This window comes from Pipistrellus kuhlii, unplaced genomic scaffold (genome assembly GCF_014108245.1).
Source record: "Pipistrellus kuhlii isolate mPipKuh1 unplaced genomic scaffold, mPipKuh1.p scaffold_m20_p_20, whole genome shotgun sequence".
Taxonomy (NCBI): domain Eukaryota; kingdom Metazoa; phylum Chordata; class Mammalia; order Chiroptera; family Vespertilionidae; genus Pipistrellus; species Pipistrellus kuhlii.
Window position 1 is genome coordinate 2,434,268 of NW_023425516.1, and position 23,616 is coordinate 2,457,883.

General features: G+C 49.4%; 1 protein-coding gene across 2 annotated transcripts in view; it reads left to right on the plus strand.

The window, feature by feature from the left end:
* Nucleotides 1–23,616, plus strand: part of KSR2 (kinase suppressor of ras 2) — a 271,878-nt gene that overhangs the window by 222,085 nt on the left and 26,177 nt on the right. For both annotated transcript variants that reach the window (XM_045585402.1, XM_045585403.1), the window contains exons 11-14: nucleotides 3,536–3,577; nucleotides 4,110–4,182; nucleotides 7,122–7,170; nucleotides 7,541–7,908. In XM_045585402.1, the coding sequence (XP_045441358.1) occupies nucleotides 3,536–3,577; nucleotides 4,110–4,182; nucleotides 7,122–7,170; nucleotides 7,541–7,908 (532 nt within the window). The remainder of the gene's footprint in view (nucleotides 1–3,535; nucleotides 3,578–4,109; nucleotides 4,183–7,121; nucleotides 7,171–7,540; nucleotides 7,909–23,616) is intronic.

Consider the following 23,616-nt stretch of genomic DNA (forward strand, 5'->3'; position numbering starts at 1 on the left):
GTGGAAGCACTTTCACAATGGCCTCCCGTCCTCTGACGTCTGATCATCTAAGCCTCTCAGTCTTCATGACCTCGTGATGCCAACAGCCCAAGAGCCACCAGATGCCCCAAGCACTCCCTGGTGTCCCTTATCAGTGAGCACAGGGCTCACAGTGACGCCTTCCCTTTCCCGGCCACTCCCTCCCTTCAGTCACCAGGCACAGCTGTGCTCCTGCAGGAAGAGTCAAGGAGGGGCTGACTCTGTGCACGCAGGCATTTGCAGGGTGTCCCATTGCCCGTCACCTGTCCCTCCTCAGAGCAGGGCTCTCTTCTGGTGTCCAGCCACTCCTCCTGAAAGGCTGTCACTGCCAGCTAACCTTTCTGCGGCCACTGAGCCCCATTCCCGCCAGGAGGGAAGAGATCAGCTAAGCCTATTGAGAACCTCGGGTACTTTCCTTTCTTTAATTTTAGCCCCTTGTTGACAGCAAACTGCCTGCATGCAATTAAAAACAAAAACAAAAACAAAAAACACACCTAGTTTACTAGCAGAAGAAGGTCCCAGAAATCGTGGAGGTTGGTTTTATTTTAAAGCTTTGCTCTGGCAGAAACTGGTTTGGCTCAGTGGATAGAGCGTCAGCCTGCGGACTGAAAGGTCCCAGGTTCGATTCCGGTCAAGGACATGTACCTGGGTTGCAGGCACATCCCCAGTAGGGTGTGTGCAAGAGGCAGCTGATTGATGATTCTCTCTCATCGATGTTTCTAACTCTATCCCTCTCCTTTCCTCTCTGTAATAAATCAATAAAATGTTTTTTAAAAAAACCAAAAAACAAAACTTTGCTCTGTAACCTTGAATTGTTGTGCTTCCCATCCCTGGCAACTCATTTCCAGAATAAAAAAATGCATCTGTTTGGATTCCAGCTACCTGGAATTTGGGCACTTGCTGAGCTAAAAGAAAGGGAGTTAATTCAATAAACATGAGTTGTGCACCCACTGCTACAGGTGCCAGACCAGGCACTTGGGATCCTGAGATGCCAGGATTTGCTCTCCACCCTGGGGTAGAGTTGGAGGTGGGGATTGATTATCCCATCAAGTCCAACCTCAAGGACAGCTAATGGCTTAGCTCTTTGGAGCTATCTGATTGCCTCTTAATTAAAAATCATTCTTGTGCTGAAACCGGTTTGGCACAGTGGATAGAGCATCGGTCTGCGGACTGAAGGGTCCTAGGTTCGATTCTGGTAAAGGGCATGTACATTGGTTGAGGGCACATCCCCAATAGGGGGTGTGCAGGAGGCATTTGTTCGATGTTTCTCTCTCATCAATATTTCTAGCTCTCTATCCTTTTCCCTTCATCTCTGTAAAAAAAATCAATAAAATATATTTAAAATAATAATAATAATAATTTAAAAAATTATTCTTGTCTGTTAAGACAGCTTCAAAAGATATTGGCTCATTCAAAGCAGCCAATACATACTCCATACCTACTATGCACTCTTATTTCATACTAGTAGCCTGGTGCACAAAATTTGTGCACATTAAAAGGGGGATTCATTAGAAAATAATTTAATATTGCTATTTACCCTATCTCTCTAAGAGAAGTGTCAGAGATGAAAGAAAATTAGTAAAATGTATATGAAAACCTTCCTCTTGTCAGAGTCTGGGGTGCACCATGGGACCCAGTGTCAAGTCCCCACCCATGCACGTGTGCCTCAAAATCGTGTGAGACCCAGACCCGGCCACCACTCCCCTCCCCCACCCTTTGGGCTAGATCCAGACCCAGCCAGTCCCACCCTTGTCAAGCCCTGCTGGGCAGGAAGCATAGCCTCAGGTCCCCTGGCCCGGCCCCAAGATAGGGGGCCTGAGTTCCCCTGACCCTGCACTGGGGATGCACCTTGAGGCCCCCTGTCAAGCCCCGTGGGTGCAGGGGAGAGTGGAGCCTCAGGTCCCTGCTGATTGCTTGTTAAGGCTCCTTATGGGAACTTGGCCTCAGCTGTGGGTGCAGCCATCTTTGTGATGGAGTGATGATCAATTAGCATATCCCCTCTTTATTAGATTATTAGAGGAGGAGGATAAGGATGAGCTCAGCCCTATAAGGGGGAGACTCATCACCCCCACAGTATACACGTGGAGGCTGAGACTTGGAGAGAGGCTTTTGCAAACAGCCAACAGAGGAATAAGGATTCAACCCTGCCTTCAGACCTCAGGCTTGGAACCACTGTGCTAATCCTCTGGGAGCCAGCTTCCAGCTGTGACTTGTCTCTGAATGAATAACATTGTTTCTGGGAGTGTCTTCAACGATTGAGACTCGTATCAGAGCCCATCCCTGCTCACTTCCTTTACTTGAGACTAGGAAGCTCTGTGTGATCTGTCCATTGCCCCTGACACACAGTGGCTCCCCTGCTCCGGTCCCTTCACCACCCCTCCCCCAGTAAGTTCGAACCCTGGGAATCGTCTGGAAGAACTGGCCTCTGAGAGGGGTGAAATGGAAGTAAATGAATTGTGGGAGAATCAGCAGTGACGTTGAGGATATTTCTTTTACATGAGTTTTTCCCTACACATGGAAATTCATTCCTGCTTGTGGTAGGCAGACTAATGGTCCCGTAAGATGACCACGTTTTAATCGCTGGATCTGTGAAGATGTTACCTTATATGGCAGAAGGATCTTAAAGTGGAAAGATTATCCTGGATTTTCTGGGGGACTCTAAATGTAATCACAAGGATCCTCAGACGAGGGAGGCAAGAAGGTCAAAGACAGAGGAAGGCAGTGTCAGACGGAAGCCCAGACTGGGCTGTGAGCCAAGAAATGCAGGCAGCCCCAAGAGCCTGAAGAGGCAAAAAACTTCAGAAAGAACCAGTCCTGGCCACTCCTTGATTTTAGCCCCTTAGGACTTAGTTCAGACAATAAATTTGTTTTAAGCCAGAACATTTGTGATAATTTGTTACAGCAGCAATAAGAAAACTAATTGGCTCATTCAAAGCAGCCAATACATACTCCATACCTACTATGCACTCTTATTTCATACTATCAATAGTAGCCTGGTGCACAAAATTTGTGCACATTAAAAGGGGATTCATTAGAAAATAATTTAATATTGCTGTTTACCCTATCTCTCTAAGAGAAGTGTCAGAGATGAAAGAAAATTAGTAAAATGTATATGAAAACAATGCTCAATGCATAGAATTTGGCAACTCATCGTTGTTTTTCAGTCACTGCCATCACTCTGCCCAAAGGGGGAAATTAACGTTTTAGATTGTGGTTCCACAGACTTTTCTCTGTGTGCATTCTTATGCATTTGCCAAAAATGGGATTGTGCTCCGAATGACACTCTGACTTGGGGTGCTTTGTATTCAGGGAGCTTTTAACCAGAGGGTTGGCTTGGGTGTTAAATGCTCTGGTGTCTTTACATGTCTGAGTCCCTTGGAATTCTGGGTGTTTGCAGGAGTCTGGAAACCCTTAAGGGCAGGCAGAGAATCCACACTGTGGCCATGGGAGCCCAATTGGGTCCCCGAAGGAACTGCTCTAGGGCAGCACTCACTTTGGTGATTCTTTCTCTTGCTAGCGTCCCACTACTACCAGTACAAGCAGCAGTTCATCTTCCCAGGTGAGTCCCTGGAGCTCACCCCCTTCGGAGTGGGATGGATGGAGGTGAATGTGAGGTGACAAGCTCAGTGAGGGTGGTGGTGGGATCACTGGCCCCGGGACAGTGGCTGGACGTGGAAGTGGAAAAGGAAAGCGAGGGGGTCTCAAGGGTGCAATGGCACCAGTGAGGTGGTCTGGGAAGGTGGTCCACAGTGGAAGGATGGGCAAGGGCAGGAGAGGCCCAGAGCCACGTGGAAGGGGAGAGGCGGTCAACTATGTGGCCTCGTCATTCCAAAGGGAATCAAGAATGGGGAGGATTTGGAGATGACCAGAGGCTTGGGGGTTCTGGCAGCCCCCTAGGTAACGACAGGGAATTTTGGTCAGGATGCCATCTGGACCACTGGTGCATCTAAGCAGGTGGTCAAGGAAGGGGAGGGGACTGGCCCGCCCCCAGGGACCCACGAGCTGGTGAGCAGCTACTAGCCTCCAGAAGTCAGGTTTTGGTGGGTGTGGACCCCACGTTCATGTCTTGAGCATCTAATCTCTGCTGTCAGATGTGGTGCCAGTGCTGGAGACACCGACCCGGGCGCCCCAGGTCGTCCTGCATCCAGTGACCTCGAATCCCATGTAAGTGCACAGTGGCCTCTTCCTCCCCCGGCCTGTAGTCCACTCAGGACCCCTCTACCTTCCTCTTCCTGGAATTGACATCCTAGGGGGGAGGAGGGGAGGGAGACGTAGCAGGGTGGGGAAGGGGAGACATGGGATGAGGCAAGCAAAGAGAGGGAGAGTGTGGCAGCCCAGGCAGAGGAGGCCCCCACGAGTCAGCTCTGCCTTGTGCCCCTGGCCCTGCCTGTCACGTATGATTGCTAGCGGCTGGACTTGTTCCCCCGGCCCTCCTAGGATCAGAAAGACAGTGTGCAGGCCAGAGGCAGCTCTCAATGGAAGAGTCGTTGTTCTATGTAATTGTCCCCTCTTTAAAAGGTATAATTTAGGTGTATACCAGGGGTCAGCAGATTACAGCCCATGGTGGACCAATCCAATGTGCCAAATGTTTTTATAAATAAAGTTTTATTGGAACATGGCTACACCCATTTGTTTGCAACATACTGTCTTGTGGCTTTCAGATTCCAACCACCAAGTGGAGTCAATGCGACAGAGACCATATAGACCGCAGAGTCTAAAGCATTTACCATCTGGCCCTTTACAGACCAAGTTCACTGACCTCAGGCTTATACTATTACACAAATAATATAGGCTACTTTTGGAAAATTTGGACAATTCTTTAAAAAAAAAATTAGATATGTGCTTTTTCTATTCACAGTATATCTATTTGTAATCCATGTTATACACAGTCTCTATCCTAATTTTTAATCCGAGAATGCTATAATGTTGCATTTTTCATATTATTCGAGACACTTTGCACACATTGTTTTTAATGGCTGTAGAATGTTGTATCAATGTGGGGCAATTTCCTTACCCATTTCCTGATTGCAGGATCTTACATCTTCCCACATCTCACTGTTGTACTCAATTCCACAAGGAACATCTTTGTGTGGGCATCTTTAGTCTCTGGGCGGTCACTGGTTGGGCAGCTGAAGTGAAATCGTCTTCCTGAACTTCTCTGATTATGACCAAAGTCTGGGGCATGTCCTAACATGTCCTAACACCTAGTTTCGATTTGCTGGTTTCTCAACTCACATTTTTGCCTACTTGGTTTTTCTCCCGTCTCTGCTAACTGCTCCGTTTTTTCTGACCCGTGTTACGGGCTTTGTTAAAGACCCAAGTGGTACGTCTCTGAAATCAAAGGAGCAGCAGTTTGCCGGGGGATATTGTGCTGACATAGAGCTCCGGGTCATTTCTCTGCCCTGCACAAACCAATTCCACAACTTGTGCAAGACAGGCTCCAGGTTATGAACCGACAGCCAGGGAGTGCCAGCGAGAAGACAGAGTTAATCCGTGCCTGCAGTCTGCTTACATGTGCCTGGGGATGGGCGCTACCTCCTCACGGAGGGTGAATGATGTAGCAGCCCGGCTGCTGCAGCCTCGCCTGGATGTAACAGAGAAAGGCCGAGTGGTAGGGTACGAGGAGGGATCCCAGCTTCACCGTCCCACCCCAGCCTCCCCCAGGGTGTCAGGCTCCCAGCATATCAGCTATCCTTGTGCGGTGCCATTCCACCTCCTGTCAGAATAACTGTATGTAGTTAACATGATGGCAAATGCCACTTTGTCACCCCCTTCTTTCTCCAGCTAATTCTTAGTCTTTAAGACGCCTTCTCACCGGGAGCCCCTCCAACGAGCAGGTGGACTCTGTCGGCAGGGTCAGCAGCTTTCTGGGGTCTGAGGGTCAGGATAGGGGAGACCTCAGATAAGGAGGTGGTAGGAGAATCTGCTGAGCTGGGGAAAGAGGAAGGGGGCATGGCATCCATTGATTCTCTCCTCCCATCTGTTTAGCTCACCCTATAAACACATACACATCCTCTGAATCACCCCCCAGAAACCCTTTAACACACACTTTTCCTATATCTCCTCCCCTTCCATCCCATGTACTTTAACATCCCCTCTTAGCCTCAGAACACATCCAGTGACACCACACTCACAGGCCCGGACAACTGCACAGAACACATCCCATAATACCCACGCTATACCTTCAATATATATACTTAGTGTGCACACATACACACGCACACACACAGACACATGCACACACCCATTGGGCCCCCAGTGCCATACCCAGCATGCTCCCAGGTTTGCAACACAACTGCAGCTCATGAGCTTGTGAAAGCATCTCATGCACATGCGTGCTCGTGCACACACACCCACACCTGTGTCTTCCAGTCCAACACAGTGTTGCTTCCTCCTCTTCATTCTCATTCCACACATCTCGATTCAGTGTGACCTGCAAGGTCCAACTAAACACGATGGACTCCCAGATCCATCCAGGAATCCTCTCCCCTGGGAATTTCCATGTCACTCCATTTATTCAGTTCCTACCTGACTCTGGGCCCCTGCTTAGCCTTTCTGCACAATATCTGTGTACTCGCTGTAGTTCCTTCAGTGGTAATAGAATGTTTCTTAAAGTCAGGAGCCAGTTTCAAGTCTGTTTCCTTCTAAGAGCTTAGCACTGTTCCTGGCACAGAATTGTGAACAAATGAATGAATGAATGAATGAACACATGAACACTCAGATCATTTAAAAAGATACCAAATCCCAGTGAACCTTGGAGACCTGATTAATGCTCTCCTAGGGAACACCTAGGGCTCCTAGGACTCTTCCACCCGCGGCATTGAGGGCAGTGTATAAGGAAGCTGCTAGGTTAGTGGAAACCAACACAGTCGTGAAAAATGAGCCCGAGCAGCCCAGAAAAATGTATTGAAAACAGGGTCCTCGTGTGCTGCTTTTTAAGGCGAGGTTATGGACTATTTCTCACAGCAGCCTTGAAGTGAAATTCGAGGTGAAGGTGTGGTGGTGAGGGCTTCTCACTTTGGGGGCTTCTTATACCAGAATCAGCTCAATGCAGAGGCCCACCTTTGCACCTGAGGGTCACTTTTACTTTTCTTTCTTTAAAGCTTGGAAGGAAACCCATTACTTCAAATTGAAGTGGAGCCGACCTCAGAGGTGAGAACTGGGGATGGCGAAGCCAGCTTTGCCAGGGCTTCCTGGAACTCGGCAAAGTCGAGTGATGCCCTTGCTGATGCAGGGGGCTGGGGTGGTCGGGGTTCGGGGTCCTGAGTGATAGCTGTCCTAACTCTGGGACAACTACCAAGGGGTGACCCCTCCCGGCACCAGCCTAACGGGCCGTTATGTGGTGAGCATCATGGAAAAGCTACTTGTGCAGAAGTTGGCAAGCCATTTGCATTTTTGGTTGAAAAAACAGCTCAGGGCCAGATAAATCCCCAGGGCGGTATGCTCCACGGAATACCTGGGAGGGTGGGAGGGGGTGTCCCCGGCAGTGCGGGGACAGCTAAGTGTTTCCCGTCGGCCACAGAACGAAGAGGGCCACGACGAGGCCGAGGAGTCGGAGGACGACTTCGAGGAGATGAACCTGTCCCTCCTCTCGGCCCGGAGCTTCCCTCGCAAGGCCAGCCAGACCAGCATCTTCCTGCAGGAGTGGGACATCCCCTTCGAGCAGCTGGAGATCGGCGAGCTCATCGGGAAGGGCCGCTTCGGGCAGGTGTACCACGGCCGCTGGCACGGCGAGGTGGCCATCCGGCTGATTGACATCGAGAGGGACAACGAGGAGCAGCTGAAGGCCTTCAAGCGGGAGGTGATGGCCTACAGGCAGACGCGGCACGAGAACGTGGTGCTGTTCATGGGCGCCTGCATGAGCCCGCCCCACCTGGCCATCATCACCAGGTCAGTCCCCCCGGGAGCTCCGCCTCTGGCAGGGTTCAGAAATGGGCATTCGGGTTTGCTCTAGCATTCACAGGGTGTGGTTTAAGGTTTGCCCTTCCAGAAAACCCTCTGAATGCTAAAATTCCTCGGCAGAGCACTGCATGGGGTGTCGGGAAGTCGGTTCTAGGTCCCCCCCATGCTTCAAGTATTTGTGAAACCACATCTGAGACTCACTTTTTCTATATGGAAATTAACTGGATCGGACTAAATCGGGTCTGCAAACGTTTTCCAATAGTAAATATTTTCAGCTTTGCAATCATACAGTTGCTATCGGAACTTCTCAGCTACTGTAGTGTGAAGGCAGCCACAGACACGACACAGATGGATGTACGTGGCTGTGTACCGATAAAACTTTATTTGCAGAACCAGGCAATGGGCTGAGTTGGCCCATGGACCTAGTTTGCTAACCCTTGGAGTAAGATTCTGATGGCTGTAACTCTGGCTTTCCTCAAAGCATCAGAGCATGTGTGCGGGCCCTTACTGTTGTGCTTTGAAATGTCCAGGATCGTGGTCTGTCGTTACACAGAGGGGTCATTAGTAGAGGACTCACATTAGAAAATGTCAGGCGGTAGGGATTTTCTTGCATTTGCTCTTTCTAACCTTGCCCAGTGACATGAGCATTGAAAAAAAAAGTAGCTTCAGTTTTAGTTGAACGTTTTAGGTGTGGAACAAACTGGCATCCTCTCCCTTGTTGCATTAGGACTAGCCACAGCAGCGGTGTTCTGGGGTAGCGTGTGATGACAAGGTGAATTAGGAGCCCCTGCCTCCCCGAACTCAACTCAAGCTGTAATGTCCCGAATACATAAGCCTCACTTCTCGGCAGGTCTGTGGTGGGAGCTGTGGGCTCAGGGCAGAGCTGGTGTGACTTTGATTTGTTCCCTTGTGATTAAAGCCTCCTGGAATCCATGTATAAGACCTGGGTGGTTGGTAGAAGGAGTGTGATTGTCTGTCACCATTGTTGATGCAGATGGTGGGTTGACTGGAACCTATGTGTCAGACTGTAAGTGTTTGCAAAGGATTGGGGATTTGGGTATAGTCCTTCAACTCTCCTTAAATGGTGAAAATGGTGGTTGTCCACAGGACAGCGTGGCTCTCAAATAATCAGCCCCGGTAATATCCAGGAGCTGAGGGGTTGTTATTAGGTGAGTGTATCAGTAAGCTTTTGCTGAGTGACAAACTACCCCCATACTTCATAGTTTCTCTCTATTCTGTGGACAGTTCTGCACTGAGCCAGGCTCAGTAGCTGGGCTCTTAGATGTGTCTGTGGTCAGCTGACAGATCAGATGGGGGCTGGTTGGTATTGGATGCCCTTTGGGTTAGCAGACTATCCACTTGGGTGCCTGGATTCTCCTCCACCTGGCCTCTCATCCCCCAACAGGGCAGCTCAGGCTCATTCCCATCATGATCCCAGGGCTCTAAGAACGGCAAGAGGGTAAGCCCCAGTGGACAAGTGCCTTTCACATCTGTGTCACATTGGCTAATGGCCAAAGCAAGTCACATGGACAACCTCCGCTTAAGCCTAAGGCATGGAGAAACAGACCCTGCCTCTGGAGGGGAGGATTTGTAGTGTCACATTGCAAGGGCATGGATGCAGAGAACGGGACATTCTGTGGCCATTTTTACAACCTGCCAACACAGGCCCTTAGCCCCCTTTCTTGCCCAGCATGTGTCTTCATGAGCAGGCAGGCAGTAGCCTCTCCTTGGGGCGCACAGGTCTGGTTGGAAGGTGGTCTGTTCCCCAGCACTGGCCTTCTGCCCATTACCCCTGCCCCCTCCCCCCACCCCCCAGTCTGCTCCCGAACTTTCTCTCACCTTCTGGCTTTCTAATCCCTTTTTTCACATCCCCAAATTAGAAATTTGAAATCCACCGTCTTTTCTCTTTTGCCTGGCCTTCCTAAGGACCTCCTGCCTCCACTCTCCAACTTTTTCAGGGTTTTCAGTGGAACCCAGGTCCCCAAGCCCCTCTCACCCCTTTCCCAAGGGTTGGCTAATTGGAAATAGACGGCTCGGTTAGCAGCCACCCTTGACAAATAAGTGGTCCTTATGAAAATGTGTCTCTCCACCCTACAAGCCAGCTGTGTTTGCAGCCCCTCTTCTGAGCCCCCTCCCGAGCATCATAACTGCCTGCAAATTTCACAAATAGCACAGCCTCTTCCTGGCACCATGATAAAGGCGCTGCAGCTTTGGGACAAATAATTGGTCTCTGAAGTGTTTTGGTATTTTGTGTGAAGAAGGCAGATGAGCCTCCAAAGAAGTGGCATTTATCCCACATTACTGGGTGATTATATATTTATCTTGGGGGGGCCTCTGTGCACCCCTCTTTCCCATTTAGCACCGTCCACTTGTTGGCCATCCAGGTTTCTTAACATTCAGTTCAAAAGCAAATATTTGAGTAATTTGATTAATCGCTCGCATTCGCACAGTTAGCTGGCAGAGGTCGGTGGTTGGATGATAGCCAACAAACTGGAACCATTTTTGTACTCTGGATTTATTTTACAGGGAACACAAGACCAGATAATTACCTGGCAGATCCTGGATAAACCCACAATGGCGTGTTCTAGCCAATTACTTAGTAATTATCATCGACGTTAACAAGTATTTCTAAGATTAGCTTCCTTATAATGCAATGTGTAGGGCTCTTGGGAATGAGTAATCACCAACTAGTTACCCAACTGCTATATCCCCAAATGCAATTAGCAGGATTGCTAAATCGTTCCACGATTGGGTCATTATGAGATAGAAAAGCTATCGACAGTCTGCACAATAACTCATTTGGAAACCTCCAAATGGGATCTGAAAGCCAGTAAAGACAGTTGAATGAAAGCATGTCTCATCCTCCCACCTTGCAGCAGAGTTTCCCGGGCCTCAGTTTCCCCATCTCTAAAATCAGCAGGTAGAAGTGGATGTTTGCGGTGGGGTCCTTCCAGCTCTAACAGAATTCTCTGGGTCCCTGAAACTGGGCTGTGTTTGAGAAGCAGCCTGGCACTGCTGCCCTCTGTATGATCCACCCGATCTCCTGTGTCAGAGCCAGCAAAGGGGGATGGCCGTTAACATGCGGATTCCTGGGTGCCACCTGGGCTGTCGTAACTGATTAACACAAACCTGGCAGCTTGAAATGACACATGTTTATTCTCTGATGGTTCTGGGGGAGGACCAGCAAGAAGACTGAGGTAGCAGAACATGAGGGCAGAGGGTAGAAGGTGAGGGTAAAGAAATTGGCAGGAGCTAGTTTTGCGGAGGAGGGGCTCTCTTGAAATAATATGCCGACAGCAGTCTCTCAAGCTCAACCCTGGCACTGTGACATTTGGGGCCAGATCATTCATTTTTAGGGACCTGTCCTGGGCATTGTAGGATGTTTAGCAGCATCCTGCCCTCTTTTCCCACTAGATACCAGTAGTACCAAGTTCCTAGTTGTGATAACAGAAAGTATCTTCAGATGTTGACAGTTGTTCCTTGGTGCAAAGTCACCCACTCGAAGAACATTGTCCTGGAGTCTGGTTTCATCATCTGCATGGGCTCAGGCCTCAGCACAGAACCTCCTCCATGTGACTGTCCTCTGAGACCTTCTGTTGTAGGACCGAGGAGCCTGGGAGAGGTCTGGGCTTGATGCTGAGGGCAGCAGGCAGTCATTGGAGGGTTGTTAAAGGGGCAGGACCTGGTGCTTTTGAGGGCAAACGTCCTAAAGAAAGGGTGCAGGCCCAAGGAGCATTTAAAAAAAATTCCTACCCATTTTGCTATTACCCAAGTAACCCCAGAATGTCCCTTGTGCCTCTTCCAGCCAATTCATACCCCCCCATTCCCCCTGTTCTGAATTATAGCACGCCAGTTATTTTTGCCTGTTCTTGAACTTTATGTAAATGGAATTATCCTGCGGATCTCTTTTGTGTCTGGCTTTTTGATACTCATCATGCTGTTGAGATTCACCCAGCGTTGCGTGCATCAGCAGTCAGTTCTGTGGCCACACAACGAGCAGTCTGTGGTGTGAATCGCTGCTGTTTGTTTGTCCACCCGGCCGTGAACGGGCCTTCGAAGGGTTTCTCACTGGCTGACCTTCAGTCTGACTTCAGCTTCTCTAACAGCCTGAAATATGGCTTCCCATCATTTCCTACTTCAAGTGTTTACCCTTTTTCTTTTTCTTTTTGTTAATCCTCATTTGAGGATATTTTCTCCATTGATTTTTAGAAAGAGAGAAATGGAGGGAAGGTGGGGGGAGAGAGAAACATTGATGTGAGAGAGACATATTGATTGGCCGTTTCTCCCATGTGCCCCAGCTAGGACCGGGGATGGAACCTGCAACCAAGATACACGCTCTTGACTAGGAATCGAACCCGAGACCTTTCAGTCTTCAGGCCAGTGCTCTAACCATCAAGCAAACCTGCCAGGGAAAACTTCTACCCTTTCTGACATATAGACCATTCTGGTCATCAAATTCCCTTTCTTAAGGTTAAACATCTTTTAACCTTTCCTGTGGGGACACACTTCTGTTTTTTATCCAATCAGTTCCAATCACACGTTTCCCGTGCGTGAAGCTGAGCAGGCACAGCTGATCCTCATCGCTGAAGCCATTTCCCTGGTTGAGGGGCATTTATTTAATTCACCCTCATCTGCAGTTACCAATGCAGAGCTCCTCCAAATGAACCCAAAGAACAACAGATTCGGCAAGGGCTTTGCTTCAGGCCAGGCACAGGGGTGGTCTCCCATTTCGTCACTGTGCCCTCCGTACAGGCGGGAAATCCCGAGGTCAGAGAAGTAAAAGAGCAAGTAACTGGCAGAACCTGGATTTGAGCAAATGTGCATCTGAGTATTCATCAAGTATGTGCCTTCTGTGTCATGGCTACTGGCCCAGGCCAAGGGGAACAGGCTCCTCTCAGAGCGATAGCTTATCCCCGGGTTTTTCTACCTTTGATCATAGCAGAATGACCTGGGCGCTTGGTAACAAAAGAAGGCTCCGGCCCCATCTCCTGTGTACAAGCCAAGGATTTCCCCGTATTCTCAAAGAAACTTTAAAATGTTTCATTTGGCGAATGTCCTCAGTCCCTTTGGCGGTGCCTGAGTGTGAGTGCAATTTCCCTGTAATGCGGGCTTGACTATTTGCCCCCACGCGTGCGCCACCCAGCCCCCACCTGTCTCCCAGGGACACGGTAGAAATGAAATCCCTTAGGGCCTCATTTGCACAGCATGTTCAATCTGGTAAATATCAGAGCTCTTGAGTAGATTATGTATTTCCAACTCCACATCAGTTCCTATTTTTCAGGCTTTCAAACATAATAGCGCCGAGCTGCTCTATTTACAGACAGACAAATGGAGGGCCCCGCCTTGAGCTAAGACAGTAACTGGTTGCCCCTTTGAGATCTCGACTCGCTTTTTCTGTAACTCTGTACTCGGGGCTTTGTGATTCTTTCTCCTTCAGGCCAGTTTGATTGTCCTAAATATAACGTACAAGAGTTGGTGGGTCCGAGCACATGAAAATTGGGTTCCTCGTCATCTAGTAGAATCGGCTTCCTTTTATGTTCAAAGAGCTGAGTTGCTTTCTCTTTATAAAGCACAGCTGAAAGGTTTTTTTTGTCTGTGGCTGCCTTTAATTGTGCCGGAATGTAAAGCGTCCGGGACTTTTGTGAAGGAAGTGCTATAAATGGGCTGCATCGTTATCATTATTATTATTAGCATCATCTCATGTACATTGCCTATGCCTGTTGGTAAATGATCACATGAGTGGCAGGGGACTTGCACGGGTGAAGAAGACTTTGCCACTGGCCATCACTTTCCGCCACTCTCAAAGACTTGAATTTGCATGTGGGACATCTGTTACCACTTAAAAAAAATAACTGAACAACACAAGTTGTTTGTTACTGAAAATGCAGATCAGCAAAAAGAAGGAAGTGGAATTCACCCGTAATGTTTCCAGCCAGAGACTCACATTCATATTTTGGTGTGTATCCTTCAAGGAAGTTGTTTTAATATACAGCAGGTCCTCAAATAACATTGTTTCATTCTAGGTTGTTTCATTAAAACGTTGATGATGTGCTCCAGGAACTCTTGTCTGTACCAATTAACCTATAGGAAAAGTGGGTTTGTCATTACCTTAAAGTTGCAGAACCTGTGGACAGCATTAAGTGGGGGCATATTATATGTGCAGTTTGTATGTGTCAGGTTGTATGTGTCAGGTTGATGGTAGCTGCTGTAATAAATAAGCCTAAAAACATTAAGTGGCCTAACCCAGTAGAAGTCATTTTTCTGGCTCGCATAGTAGTCCAGAATGGTGTTCCTGGATGGTATGTGGCTTTTCTTCATGCGTGGAGGGACCCAAGACCACTCCCATATGTTGGAGTCCTCTGAGGGCTCAGGTTCTCTGCTTCTAGGGGGAAGAGCATGGGAAGACATGTGGGAGGTTTCTGTGAGACATGCTTAAAAGTGGTGGACACCATTCCATGCCTGTGTTCTGGGCTGGCATGGTACCTTGACCACAAGGAGGGCTGAGAAATGGCTCCCTGTGTTCCTGGGAGGAAAACGATGCAGGTTTCGGTGAAGAGCCCGCAGCTCTGTGACATACAAACATCGATTGGTGATCTGTACCATTGAAGATAGGCTCAGCCAGAAACCCCATAGGTGACTTGCTTTTTCATTAATACAGTATGAATGAACACTCCCTTCTTAAACATTTGAGTCTTTTGCACATTTCTCCACTCCTGTTTGCTTCAGTTTCCTCATCTGCAAATGGGGTAACATTTCTCTCTCTTGCAAGGTACCGGTAGTAAAAAGAATTGAAGAACTTATATAGAAAGGCTATAGCTTAATACCTCCTGTAACTGGAGGCACTCCATACTTGCATCTCCTAGCTGCTAGAGTAATAGTGATGATATTCTAGCAATAACGATCATGATAGCAGCAATTTGAAGCAGTATATTTCCTCTCAGGTGCCTTTGGCACTACAAATAGAATTTATTAGGATATCAGGTGATAGAGGGGATGGCTGTGGTTTGACTACTCTGATTTATGTCCCAGTGCCTGGCTTGTATCTTGGCCAAATTACTTACCCTCTTTAAACTTCAAGTCACCCAGGAGGAGTGTTGAGTAAGGAGCTGGATATGCTGGTCTCCAGATCAGATGAAAGGTTGGGGCTGGAAATAACCCTCGCATGAGTCACTGGCATAGAAGTGGCGATGGAAGCTGTGGGCTTCAGGGGAAGCTGACGTTTTTCCAGGGAAGACTGAGGGGTCACCCGAGGGCCCAGGACAGAGCCTAGAGCACCAGCATTGCGGGGCCTGGTGGGGAAGGGTCACCCGCACAGGGGCCTGAGAAGAAGCTGGCAGGGCGGCAGAGGCAACCAGAAGAGATGGACTTAGAAAGTAAATCCCCAGCGGCTCCTGCTGCCCCAAACCTCTCCCTTCCCATCTATGTGTTTTATTTTCCCTGGGGCACCCCTCACCAGAGGCGACAGTTCTTTTGTTCCTCGATTTGTTTGGCTGCTGCTTCTCTCTCTTCCCTACATCCCCTCCCCAACTCAGAACATAAACCTCAGGAAACCAGACCTCAGCCCCTCAACTATTAGGCTGAATACATGAATACTTGTTAAATACATGAATATCTGTATACCAAAATATTATACATCCACACGCGTTATCCCAGCCCATGCCTCCAGGCAAACGTAGCAGCCCCAGTGAATGGCGCTGGTGACTAGACTCCCTGAGAAACGGGTGGCACCTAGTGAAACACAGTACAAGCCAGCTGGAGGGTGGCAGGCTGGGATGTGGGGGAGTGATCGGTGATGAAACAAAAACGTTGTTCGTTACGAGATGTAAATGATGCAATGACAGCAATAAGGAGGCTGTGTGGTTGGGGGTATTTGCCCCAATGCTCATCGTGTGTGTGGCCTCCACCCCCAAGGAGCTCAGAGACCAGTCGCTGGACGATTCGCAAACAGAGTCATAATAGGGGGCAGGGCAGTGGGGACCAGAACCCTCTCTTTATACAAATTGGCCAGATAGACATGACAGCTTTGACATCCCTAATAAAAGGACCAATATCTGTAAAGGGCTAGAGGTGGGGGAGTCAGGACTTGGGGCTGTAGGGGTAATTGAGAGCCTGGTACAGAGGATTCGCACAGGAACAGCGAGACCCGAGAAGCTGGACTCCAGGAGTATGTGCTAAGGCAGTGGTCGGCAAATTGCGGCTCTCGAGCCACATGCGACTCTTTGGCCCCTTGAGTGTGGCTCTTCTACAAAATACCACATGCGGGCATGCACGTACAATGCGATTGAAACTTCGTGGCCCATGCGCAGAAGTAGGTTTTCAGCTCTGAAAAGAAATTTCAGTGGTTGTCCTGTTGATATTTGGCTCTGTTGACTAATGAGTTTGCCGACCACTGAGCTAAGGGATCCAAACTTTTCTCCTGGAGGCAGCGGGGGAGCCACCAGTGATTTCACTAGAAGAGGGTCCCAGTCTGGTTTGCAGGTCAGAAAGCTCACGTTGGGGCGATCCCTTTTCTCAGGAGAGCTTGCAGCGAGCAGGCTGGTGCTGCGTGTCCCTCCCCCAGGAACGGCCTGGACAGTTGGAGTTGGTCTTAATGGGACATCACTGGGAGCCCCGCAGGTCTGAACGCCCAGCTTCTAAGGGGAGCGGCAGTGAGCTGGCCGTGCATTGGAAAGGAAGACATTTCCAATAGTTTTCTCTGCTTAGCCAGCAGCACTGTCCTGTTAGAAGGCAAGTGGGGGCCACACCAGGTCCCTAACGTGTTTCTGCATGGGGCGGGGGGAGGGCGCGCTGCGGCTCCCCCAGCATCACTGGCAGGTGGCCACACAGAGACTCACTCATGGTGACTTTGCAGAGAGAGTCCACGTTGTCACTAAAGCCGGTTCCCTGCAAGCTGAGGAGCCTGTGTGGCGATACGGGGCTTCTCATGTTAAGTTGTAGCAACCCTCTAAAGTGGGTACAAGTCAATTCCTGTGTCTGGACAAGGAAAGAAAGACAAAGCACATGCCAAAGGTCCTGGAGCTCAGGGGAGGGGCGGGGGCAGGGTTCAAACCCAAGACCATCCAGACCAAAGTCCGAATCAAACCATCCTCTTCTCTTTCCCGTTTCAGCAGTACCTGAGTCATCACCTTGTTATGCCTTAGGACCCTTCACTGCTGGTCTCCCCTTCCCCCCACCTCGGGGGGGCACAGGATGGCCTACCTCCCAGTCAGTCTCATTGTCCGAACCCCAAATGTGCCTGGCTGGTGACTTGTTGAGTTGGCAGCAGGTGCCAGTTGAACCCCAGACATTTGACCCTTTTCCTTGCTGACCTCGGACTCCAGGGTCTGCAAGCGGGAAGGGAGGGGGAGAGCGTGGGATCAGCACGTTTTCGCTGCCCTGGGAACTTGCTAGCCTTGGGGTTTGGGGTGACACATTCCCAGCCTAATTCCAGCTGCCTGGGCACTGCTCAACTTCTGCAGTGTTTAAGATAATGAAGCCCATTCATCAAATAATAAATAGATATTGACTCTTTGTCATGGAGTCTATCAGGATTGATTGGCCACTGGGAATTCTGCTTTCTTCAATCAATGGGGAGCGGGGACGATTAATAAATCTTGGTAATGACTGGCAACAAGAAAATCAATAGGTGCCCTGCTGTACACATTGAGAGCATATATCTTTGATTGTGAAATAAGAGTTTGTTTTGGAAGCAGAGGGGAGCAAGAGAGGCAGGAAAGGCGGACAGAGACTATCAGGATCTGTCCATCCACGCATGGCACCTGGCGTCCTGTAGGTGCTCATGGGTTTTTGATGAGGTGCGTAATCCAAGGAGAGGTTTGCTTTAAAAAGAGCCCGTATTTAGTGTTTACCCCCTCTGTGCTCTGGATGTCTGGGTGCCCAGAAATCCCCTCTGCCCATGGTTTTGGTTGTTTGGCCTTCCGGGGAGAAGAAAAGAGAGGAGGGGAGGATTGGATAGGATGGTGGGTGGGGGAGGGAAAGGTGGGGAGGCCTGGCTGCTGAGGTGCTGGCCGCCTTCACTGAGGAGATTGGAAACTGCATCGGATTCAGGAAGCAAAACTGAGAGTTTGGTTGGCACTTGCCTGTGAGGGGTGCCACCGAGTCTTTCAAGGGGCTAAGTAGGTATTTAGATACATCCTGGTTCAGAGATGAGGTCTAGAACGGGAGCCATCTGTGTTGTGAGCTCCTAGGAGCCATCGGCATGCAGGCGCCTGGGCATTCTCCAGCCTGCCATCCTCAGACCCCAGAGGGCTCCCACACTCAGAGTGCCGAGTCCCACTCCCAGAGTCTCCAGTTCCCTGGCTCTTGGCTGGGGGCCTGAGAAACTGCATTCTCCACACGTTCCCCGGTGATGCTGCTGCAGGTGCGGGAGCCCCACGTTGAGAGCCAGTAGCCCAGGAATAAGAAATGGAAGTGAGAAGAGGACAGAGTGCTGCGGCAAGGAAGACTGATGCGAAGGGGCCTGGGAGACGGTTGCCATGGAAGCCCGGGGCAGGCAGTGTTGCAGCAAAAGGGCTTTCAGAATCCGGAAGCTAGTGTAAAAAGGACAGACGAGATGCAAGTGGAAAAGGGACCCTCGGAGCTCATGCACCCTCACAGCTGGTCGGCCTGTGGTTTGCACCTATTTGCAGCTTCCCTACTTACCTGCCCAGTGACGCTGGTCAGCCCCACCTGGGATCCCAGGGGCTACATGAACATCTCCAGGTTAGGGCTAAGGTTCAGGTGGAAATGAAACTATTCATCTTCCAACCGGAAGGACGGATGATGCTAGTGACAGTCATGGGAGAGGTCTGAGGCACAGCTGGAAGATCCATTCCCAGGAACAGCTCCCAGCAGGAAGCGCTGAAACTCATCAGAATGGCGGCGTGGAGTCGCTGAGGCTGGCAATGAATCTACTCCGGGAGATGTTCTCTCTGGGCACTGCGCAGTATTGTTTTCAAAACCAGTGATGGATGTTCGGCCATCACTGTCCTCTAAAAATAAGGAAGGGAAGTTGGTTGCTTGGCTAATCGTTTTTAATATGAAAGAGGGCTTTGTTATTGAAATGACACTCTGAATATTTGTTAAGGGGAACATATTTATTGAGCATTTACTACGTGCTGAGTTCTGTGCTCAGGACTTTATAGATTTTGCTTCATTGAATTGCTTTCCCCATTCTGGAGAGGAGCCGGGGACTTAGGGAGAAGAGGTGGCTCATCAAAGACATAGAGCTGGTGGGAGGTATTCTGTCTTCTTAGAGTTGGGACTGCAACTGAAGGGACCTGCAATGAGTCCCCCCTTCTTGAGGTTCAGGCCCTGCCATGGTCTCTGGGCAGCGACTGTCCTCATCGTGTGAGTGACTGAGGAGCAGCGGGTCTCCTCCCCGGCCCTCTTGTCATCTGCTCTCTGCAGAAACAAGCCTTGTGGCTGATACACTGCTCTTGCTTTTCATCAGAAGCTTCCTCTCCGAGTCCTCTTCAAAAGAGAATTCAGAGGATTCACTTTCCTCTAGGAGCTCAAAAGACCCGAAAGAGGGCCAAGTGGGGAATAGATCAAAGATCTTCAAAGGCAAAGAAGGTTCACAACCATCTGCAGAATTTTCCAGCTGAGGCCAGTCCCTCGAGGCGGTTGTTAGCACAGTCCTTCGGGACTTGAGGCTCAGATCAGGGATTCCCAGCGGGCTTGCTTGGAGGAGTTTGTAGACCGTCAGGGACCGTCTGAGCATCTCAGTCACCTACATTCTATTGCTCTCCAAGCAAGAAGGGCTGCCTTTGACAGTTTTCAAGACTGGAGATGCAGCGTTTCAGCCCAGTGTGTCATTCTCTCCCGCTAAGAAACCACTGCTTCCTCCCATGGGAACTCTGCTCTCTCTGGCCTCTCCTTCCTGCCTGCTTTCAATCTTGATGCTGGCACATCCCTGGGGCTTATTTCATCACCAGCTACAGAGTTAGAGATGAAAAGCGGGCTCTGTTTACATGACTTCCAGAGGGATAGGCCTTCACCCGGTGCTGAATGCCGCCGGGGAAAGCAGGGAGGGAGGAAGGAGCCAGGAGTTCAATTTCTTCTACCGCTGAGTGGTCCTAGACAAGCCTGCAGTTTGTCTAGCTCTCCCTTTTCTTGTTTGTGAAATGATTAAAACATACTTGATCTTTAGCTGTCTCACTTACCTCCTTGCCTGGGGTTGGGTGACCTAAGCTAAACCTTCAGGAGTAGGTGACTACTCACCCAGCAACCCAGCCATACATTTATTCATCCCTCTAACTTCTCATCGTTTCATTCACCCATCTACCTTCACAAACCCATGTACCCACCCATCTCTCTACCCACCCATCTTCCCACTTATTCTTCTCCACCTACCAATCCTCCACACATCCTTCTATCCATTCAGCTGTCCACTTTCCCATCCACCATCTGTTCTTCCCATCATTCATCTATTCAGCATCTCCTACTCAGCACTCCTCTATCAATTTATTAGTTCATCCTCCAGTCCTTCAGTCCATCCCTTCACGTACCCATCCACCCACTCAGGAGTAACCAGCCATTTAGCTGTTCTGGGAATGGTAGCTGAGAGTCTGCTCTCTCTCAGGTACCGCCAGTTAACTGGGAATGAGTACTTTGGGCTTCTCTTCTGGGACGTAGTGGAGGCAGACAGCAGGTCATCATCAAAGTCAACTCCTGGAAGCAAGGCAAGACCAGAGGGTAAAGTGGTCAACCTTGTCTGTTATCACTGGATGAGAGCCCACGGCTAATATGTCTATGGAAGCATCCTCGGGTGAGAACTTCAGCAGGCTGCACACCTGTGCAAATGAACTGTGGGTCACATGCCCAGAAATGAAAAGAGAGCAGAACACCCAAATGAAAACCCAGGCAACAGGCTAAAAGAATCCAAGTCACCTTGGCCTTCACATCTCCTTGCCTTGGTTCTGATTTTTATGGCCTTCTGTGCTGATGAGCGCGGTAACAGAAGAGGAGAGGGTGCTCAGAGGATGACCTTGGGTAGTGGGGGTTGTCAATCTAGTGGGCTCTGAGGTAGCTTAGCACACTTTCCAGAGGTTGGCAGTGGGTGGGGGCCACAGACCAAAAGGCAGGGCTGTTCACTGCATAGTTTACAGCCCATTAAGTCCCAACTCATAATAATTTGTCAGCAGCAGGCTGGGGTGTACACATTCATTATTTATAGGGAAAGTGTGTGCTAAGCAAATCATAGTTCAGGCAAGATCATGAGGCTACGTTTAGCCCACTCAGGAAAACCAACCAGTGTCAGAGCCTCTCTCAGCACATTCACCCCAGGCAGACGGGCAGCGGGTGACAGAGGAACACCCACCAGCCTTAATGGTTCCTGCCGTGCAACTCAGAAACCTTCCCTTTATCCTAAAATGGCTTCTCTCGCAGAAGCAGGACACCTCTCCTGCCCCATCCCCTCTCTCTGATTGAACAATTGGCTCTATGTTGCCATTTCGTTATCGCAATAAAAACCAACCCTAATAAGAGCATCTTTTGAGGTCAAGCATCAAAGCCAGGTCCCTTGAGCTCCCTCCCTCAGGTGAGATGAATGGCCCTGGCTTTATGTGGATGTCCTGATGATCTCTGGTCCTTTTGTTTGAAGAAGGCCCCTAGGACTTGGAGCTGGTTTCCATCCTGGTGCTGGATGGCCTCAGGAATGTCTCTGGGCTCCGTGGGCCTCAGCTTCCTCATCTGTAGAATGGGCACAGTGATGCTTATACCACAGAATTGTTTCAAGTAGTAGATTAAACCAGAAAGATTAAAGTATTTTGTAAACAAAATATCAAAACAGATATGAGGGAGCAGATAGTTTTTTTTAGATGAATTTCAGTAAAAATGAATTTTTCCATCTTTATTGAGTTAAAATGAGTGGTTGCAGCTTTTCCAGTTTTATACCTTGGTTACCTAGAGAAGTTTTTAATCATGAGTGATACCTAGATTCCACCCTTCACCCCCAAAAGACCCGGATTTAATTGATCTGGGGTGGGGTTGGATGTCACTTTGATTAAGCTCTCCAGGTAATTCTGTCAGGAACCAGGGTTAGGAACTGCTGTATAGTTCCCAAAATGGTCCACGTCAAACTTCTCTTCTTTTTTCTCAGAATCAAAGAGATGGTGAGCCCTGGCTGGGTAGCTCAGTTGGTTAGAACATCGTCCCTATACACCAAAGTTGCAGGTTCAATTCCCTCAAAGCACATACAAGAATCAACCAATGAATGCATAAATAAGTGGAACAATAAACCACTGTTTCCTCCTCTCTCTCTCTCTCTCTCAGCTCTAAAATCTATAATAATAAAAGTGTAATATGATAATTAGACCGGACAGCTGAATGACCTTTCAGAAAAGCCATGGCAGCAGGGGCCAAGGCAGAGGCAGTTGGGGTGATCAGGCAGGCAGACAGAAGCAGTTAGGGGCAATCAGGCAGGCAGATGAGCCGTTTAGAAGCCAGCGGTCCCAGATTGTGAGAAGGATGTCTGACTGGGTGAGACAAAAGCAGGTGTCCAGTTGTTTGTATGGAAAATGATACAATAATTAATAATAATACAAGAATAAACTCTGTGTTTCATGTACTCACAACTGTAAACCTATGTTTGCCCCCGCTTACTAGGTACCAGTGCCCCTGCAAAAACCTTTATTTGAACGATTTTAGTCATCTTTATGGAGGTGCTGTGGGTGGGGTGGTGATTCACTGGAGAAGTCACAAAGTTCTTTCCCCTGCTGTGTGACGAGCAGGCTGGAGGGAGGTAAGCCGAGAAATTGAAGACCACTAAAAGGCACTGGGGTTCACCAGAAACGAGAGCCCCCAACTTCCTGACAGCAGTGGGTGGTCTTCCTTGAGCCCCCAATGACCCGGGGACATTGGGACGATGTCTGACTGAGCCCCTGGCTGATGCTTTCCCTTTGCCTTTCTGCATCTCTGTTGGAAACCCTTCCCCCAGGCAGTAGCCCTGGGGGCTCCTCTGAGCCCCTCCTCACACGTGGCCTGATGGGATGTGGGTGCGTAGACACCTGCCACCTTCATTGGACCGCAAGCCCCAGGAGGTCCCAGGCTGTCTAGTTGAACTGCATGACCCCCGGAGCCTAGCACACAGCCTGGGACCCAGGAGACAGTCACCCACCGGTCGTATGAATCCATGCCTTTGGTGGTTACTTAGAGGGAGAAAGGAAATCCACATGCTGTTACTGTTGTTATCCTCAGAGTGAGTAGCTGCGCTTTCTTTAGCACTCCATGAGACACTTGGGATGGATGAATCGATTTTCAGATGAAAAGCTGAGGCCCAGAAAGGTAAAGCAGCCTGTGGTAATGGAGGCAGGATTCACATCTCAGCATTTCTTGGACTCCTCAGAAGGGTAGAATGAGCCCCCTTACTTTGCAATAAGGAAACTGAGGCACAGAGTCCTTAAATAATGTGCCTGGGTTATTCAGCTGGGAAGTGCCTGAGCCCGTGTGTGTTGTTAAAAAAACTTTTTTTTATTGATTTCTGAGAGAAAGAAAGATGGAAACATAAATAATGAGAGAGAATGATTGGCTGCCTCCTGCATGCCCCACACTGGGGTTTGAGCCCTCAACCTGGGCTCGTGACCTGACGGGAATCAAACAGTGACCTCCTGGTTCAGAGGCTGACACTCAACCAGAGCCTCACCCAACAGGCCTGAGCCTGTGTCTTACTGTGAAGCCTCTGATCACTCACCTGGGTCTCTATCCAGCTTCTACCCT